The following is a 6036-nucleotide window of genomic DNA, read 5'->3' as shown; positions in this document are numbered from 1 at the left end:
TTCATTGTTGAATTTTACTATCATAATCATTCCATGCATACATCAGCCTGTAATTAACCTGTAACATTAATTGTAAACAGTTACATAACATCTTTTCGTCAACAATTTTGTTTAAGAATTTCAGTGGCATTTATAGTATTAGACTTAGCATTGTGGCCACAAAGCAATATCCAAAGACCTTGTGAACTAGTTTGAAGTCATGTGGAAATTAAAACCAATCGACTACTGAACACAAACACATTCAAACTCAAGACTACAAGCACAGTCTTAAGAAGAACTCCTCAAGACAACAGAATTGTTCCCCCTCAGGTTTATTATATGAAAATGTACAGAGAGATTTTAACGGTAGGACTTCTGGTAGCGTGCGCGGGCTCCAGGTCCACCGAACTTCTTGGACTCGCAGCGGCGGGGATCAGCGACCAGCAGGGTCCTGTCATACTGAATCAAGATATCCTTGATCTCTTTCTTGGAAGCCTCATCCACATCTGGGAGAAGAGAAAACAGAAAAAATATGACAATTAATGCAGACACTTACACATTCATCTTCACAACATAATGACTACAATGATGCACACTTACATTTCTGATAATAGGCAACCAGGGATTTAGAGATGGCCTGACGAATGGCTGAAAGAAGAATGAAACATGTTAATGTCAGTACAGAAGTTGTTGAACACTGCGGCCTTAGGTACGAATCGATCCATTTACCGTTCACTGATTATCATGTACAAATACTTTCACGGTTAAGACAATTCAGAGCAAACTGCTTCCACTTCAGCCAGTGTTACTAACCGTAAATCTGAGCGACGTGTCCACCACCCTTCACGCGAACTCTGATGTCAACGCCAGCGAAGCGCTCCTTACCCAGCAGCAGAAGAGGTTCCAGCAGCTGAAGGAAACAGAAACACTCAGTTAGTAGAAGTATGAACAAAATCTCCTCACACAGAGCTAAAGGACTCTATCCTGATGAATGTACATAAGTGGGGTACACTTAAAGTTAGTCAGTTGTGGCCTAATAGTTAAGAGTTGAACTTTTAACCCAAGGGTACTGGGTTCGATTTCTGAGTGCCAGCAGGAAATGGCCCTTGATCAAGGCACGTAACCCACAATCGCTCTCCGGGCGCCGCAGTGAATGGCTACCCACTCCTAATGTGTGTGCACTGACTTGGATGGGTTAAAGGAAGAGGATATGGGTTACCATACTTGGACTTCACATCACTTCAATTTAAGGGTTAAATAAAATTTCTGTCATTTACTCGTTGTTCCAAACCGGTCAGACTTTTGTTTATCCTCGAAATACAAAAGATGATATTTTAATGTAATCTAAAAGCTGTCTGTTAGTTTTACGATCTCTTTACACATAGACGGTCTATGGAGGGACAGAAATCTCAGATTTCATTTAAAAGATCTTCATTCTTGTTCTGAGTTCTGGGTTTGGAAAGACATGAGGTTGAGTAAATCACAGAATTATCATTTTTGAGTCAACTAACCCTTTAATTGCAATGGAAATTGCGATCATCTATTCTGTACTGTTATGAGACAGATCCTAGTGATACGGCTTCTCAACAAGAAAAAAGCCAGAACTTGACAGTCCATCAGGAATTGAATGGGTCATTGTCATTTGCTAATTGCTACAATCTCATGCGAGTGAAAGACGGACGGACGAGAAATGATGTCGTCGTGACTCGTGAAGGGGAGGGAAAGATAATGTTTCTGATTAATGATAACGAGGGCACATGAACGTTAAAAATTATGTACACTGATAAATAATTTATAAACAATGCAATATCCCATAAAAAGTAGTATCCATTTTAATTTCAGTGTGTCACTTGAAAACTGGTATAATTTTCCCAAAACTGACATTATTACTTCTCTGATGAACAAGGCAACAAGTGCTGTGGAGGATGCCAGGCTTTTCGGTAAACAAAAGCTGACATTTTGGTGTTTTTCTTCCCCAAGGTGACAGCACCAATTCCTGATTCATTTTTATTATTAAAAAAAAAGCAATCAGGATATTCTTTAAAAACTCACCTTTATTTCAAACAGAGGAAAAACTTATACAGGGTTGGATGACAATCTACGTTTAAACCATTAAAAAATCATTCAAGAATTGCCTGAAATAGAGATCTGATTGAATATTTCTATTCTAAGCACTCTATATGATCTGTAATTAAAGTACCTTGTACTGAAGAGTGGCAGGCTCGATCATCTCAAGGGGTCTTCCGTTGACTTTAATAAGCCCATTTCCCCTCTTGCAGTGGGCAACAGCTGTGGCTGTTTTCTGTTGATTGTAAAAAAACAGATCAGACATCACATCAAATATGACACTATTAACAGTGGTCTTAAATCTTGTGACTGGCATTGCACATTTAGGATATTCTCAAATGACCCAGTTTCACAAACAGGGTTTAGATTAAGCCATGATAAGGCCTTAGTTCAATTAGGGGATTTAAATAGCTTCTTTAAATGTGCTTTAGGAAAATACACATTACTGGTGTGCATCTTGAGACACAAATGGAGCTGGTATATTTTAGGATATGGAGTTGCTTTCAATTAAAACTGCTCAAACATGCATTTTAGATGGACTAGACTGAAAGTTTGTCTGTGAAACCGGGGTTAAATATTCTATTATATGATATTCTTATGATCAGAATTAAAACCCATAGCTATAGACACAAGTACAGGTTAACAGTTAGTAAGACAAACAAGAAGCCCCTCTACAATATCTATATAACTAACGTTACTGAACGACAAAAAACATGCAGATCAGATGTAAAAGCAATTTATTTGTATTAATAACTGCTGTACATGTACACACTGAACTTTCCCACGTGTCAGCAAACAGCCATTACCAACACTTTATTCATCACTCACTGTTAATATACACAGGAACATGTGCTTATTTTACATTTAATGGTTTAAAAGCACATATATTTTATGAACTCTAACGGTTATGTTAAGTACATAAACTATATAAAACATTAGATTCATAGTCATTTACAACCGCATACATCTGTTAGCATAGCCGGCTAATCTCAAACCCGCATCAGCGCCGTGCCCGAGCACGAGGACATACATCGTTTAAATACTCACTTTACGTCCAAAAACCTGGACAGACTGTAGAGGACCTTTAGCTGGCATGGTTCTGGAAATAAATAAAATGATTGTCGTTTAATTAAAGCATAAATTATTCTTTAAATGCGTATTTAGCGACAACTGCTTCAGGAACATACCTTTCAGTGCTCGAGCGCTGTTCGGAGAGGCCGCACAGGGGTTTCCCGTGCGCAGAAGCAGGGGTACTGTCGTAAAAAATCCTCTGTTTACGACAGTCGTAATTTTAGACATATATATTTTTCATTTTTAACACCTCACATTCACAAGATAACAAAATTCAAATATTCACGTAAGTAAATAGATTAACTATTATTTATAGATTTAATTTGGAACACTATTTATGATACACCTCATTTTCCTTTGCAGGTGAAGGAAGCATATCTATTCAGACAAATTTCAATGGATGGGATGAACATAGATATCATGATGTCGATAGGGTTGAAATCATTGAAATAGAGGGGGGGTGGAGAAGAAGAAGAAAAAGAGAGAGATCCGATCATTCTGATTACTATACGTACTATTCATTACATCAAAATTATATTATATAACATAATTATATATATATATATAACTAACAGTATTTCAGACTGAAACCAGCGTTTAAAAGAAAAGAAAATGTAGGCTATTTTGACGTGACTTTTATTCCACATGCTAAATGTTACACCTCGCCAATAGATGGTGCTCTGTTACAAGAGAATCATTCGAAACAAACACCATTGGGAGTAGAATGAGTTTGGCAAACCAAGTGCATCATCTTTCAGATTTAAGTAATATTTTTGATGATTTTAATGTATTGTAAAGGGTAGGTTAGGAAACCATTAAAAGAATTATTATAATAATTTGAACCCTTCTTTTTTATACCCCAATGGTTAATAGCTTCTCTAATTTTAGCTAATAAGATGATCCTCTCTGTTGTACACTACGATACACTTAAGTCAGTTGTGATTATGATTTCTTTTATTGTATTTTTTATATATAATGTGTATTTGGGTCAAATATCCACTAAACAGAAGCAAAATTACTAAAATGGATCAATGGATCCTGCAAGTATAACTGCTCCAAATAGTCACAGAACATGACATTTATGTATTTTTATATTTGTTTAAATTAGGGGTTTATTCATGTATTTATTTATACATTTGTATACCATTGTAAGCAAACAATAATATTATTTTATCATTATTTTATCATACTCTAGTAGCCTAAGTAATCAGACTGCTAGCTTAGTATAGGGGAAATTTTCTTTTTATCTTAGCAGTTAGCACATGCTATAAATAAATGTGCATGCTGTTATAAAACACTTTCTCTAGTCATTCCCATCAGTCTATTGTTCTTTTGAAATATGAAGGCTGTTCCATGTGTGTATGAGTGTGCACTACTGTCTTGACAGAAAAAAAGCAAAGTGGATCTAACTAACAAGAGAACTGAAGGCACAGAAGCACAACAATAAGACAAGAGGACACCAGAGTCTTCAGACTGAGAAAATGATGCCTTTCAGGTTCTCAACTGGCAGCTTTATTGAACCACATATAACAAACACAAGTTTTTTCTGGACTGAGACGGCGAACAATTAGTCTGAGTTTCAAAGGGATTTGAAAGTTGGAAGTATTGATCTGTTGTATGAACAGTTTGATGGTCTTTGAGAAATTCCCAAGAGTATGCCTACTGGATTTATTTAAAATAGAAATATTTGATATTACTCTCCCTCTCTCCCTCCCTCTCTCTCTCTCTCTCTCTCTCTCTCTCTCTCTCTCTCTCTCTCTCTCTCTCTCTCTCTCTCTCTCTCCATCCATCCATCCATCCATCCATCCATCCATCCATCCATCCATCCATCCATCCATCCATCCATCCATCCATCTATCTATCTATCTATCTATCTATCTATCTATCTATCTATCTATCTATCTATCTATCTATCTATCTATCTATCTATCTATCTATCTATCTATCCTCTCTCTGACCTTCATCTACACGGCATCTTCCTACTTTCACACTTTTCTTTACTTCTCCAGCCAGTAATTACACAAACACTGGAGGTGCAGAGTCAGGATGCATTTTGTCGTCCCGTCCTTCTCCCTCCACCTTAACGCCCTCTGTTAGCAATGCGGCTTTGAAGAGGATTGTGAGATTTGCATTTCACACTTCCTCACGGTACCTTTTGCCCTGTTTTTGCTGAGGTGTGCTTGTGAGATGTGTAACAATGAGCAAAGGGTGTTAATTAGTGGAGAAGTTGGGTGCTGTGTGTGTGTGTGTGTGTGTGTGTGTGTGTGTGTGTGTGTGTGTGTGTGTGTGTGTGTGTGTGTGTGTGTGTGTGTGTGTGTGTGTGTGTGTGTGTGTGTGTGTGTGTTAGGGGTAGCTGAACAGTAGCAGAGTCAGGCAGATGTTAGGTCTATTGTGGGGGAAATGGAGCTCACTTGGGCGACACGCTGCTGTTTGTTTTGCGATGAGATAATGAGGACTCCTGCCAAAGCACTTTTATACCAGCCTGTCACTATCCAGCACACAAACACTCACCCAGTGTCTTCCTTTCACTCCCTCTTTGGCTATAACACACTAAAACAGATGTGCCATCACAACTTTGGCACTTCAAGTGTGAATATGGTGAACATGGTTTCATTTCAAAGCTCATGTGTAAAATCTTTCTTGGTCAGAGTACAATATTTGCTTTTGTTCTTTAGAATGGACCTCAACATGCAGCTTTGATTCTTTTAGGCTTGTTCATATAATACATACATTGGTATAAAATGCAGATCTGGTTTGCTCATTATGGTGCTTTTTAATAACACCTTTTGATCACTGAAGTGTACCATCGTAAAGTCTGGTTTGATCGTTCCTGTTGATGGTAATTTAGTAGGTTAGTTCCTCTCAGACATCTATGAAGTTAATTCAAAACAGCCACCATTTGTATTCAAAATCCTATTG

General features: G+C 37.5%; 1 protein-coding gene across 1 annotated transcript; it reads right to left on the bottom strand.

Annotated features, from left to right (window-relative positions):
- Positions 1–295: 295 nt before the first annotated feature.
- On the bottom strand, positions 296–3303 carry rps16 (ribosomal protein S16). The gene is made up of 6 exons (XM_077234148.1): positions 3234–3303; positions 3094–3145; positions 2180–2281; positions 793–889; positions 580–627; positions 296–485 (listed from the first exon to the last, which is right to left on the bottom strand). The coding sequence occupies exons 2-6, from the start codon at positions 3139–3141 to the stop codon at positions 340–342; spliced, it is 441 nt and encodes a 146-aa protein (XP_077090263.1). The 5' UTR covers positions 3142–3145; positions 3234–3303; the 3' UTR covers positions 296–339.
- Between the last annotated feature and the right edge of the window lie 2733 nt (positions 3304–6036).

This window comes from Siphateles boraxobius, unplaced genomic scaffold, assembly GCF_051911475.1.
Source record: "Siphateles boraxobius isolate OS27281-9 unplaced genomic scaffold, OSU_SipBor_1 19, whole genome shotgun sequence".
Lineage (NCBI taxonomy): Eukaryota > Metazoa > Chordata > Actinopteri > Cypriniformes > Leuciscidae > Siphateles > Siphateles boraxobius.
Note: the sequence above shows the minus strand (reverse complement) of the source record. Positions and strands in the feature narration are given on the sequence as shown.

What these genes read in the sequence shown, in the direction of transcription:
- rps16 (XM_077234148.1), bottom strand. Translation starts at nt 3,141, where the DNA reads ATGCCAGCTAAAGGTCCTCTACAGTCTGTCCAGGTTTTTGGACGTAAA. An exon ending in TCCAGGTTTTTGGACGTAAA is followed by an intron (nt 2,282 to 3,093) that starts GTGAGTATTTAA and finishes TACAATCAACAG; the next exon opens with AAAACAGCCACAGCTGTTGC. An exon ending in GGTTGCCTATTATCAGAAAT is followed by an intron (nt 486 to 579) that starts GTAAGTGTGCAT and finishes CTCTTCTCCCAG; the next exon opens with ATGTGGATGAGGCTTCCAAG.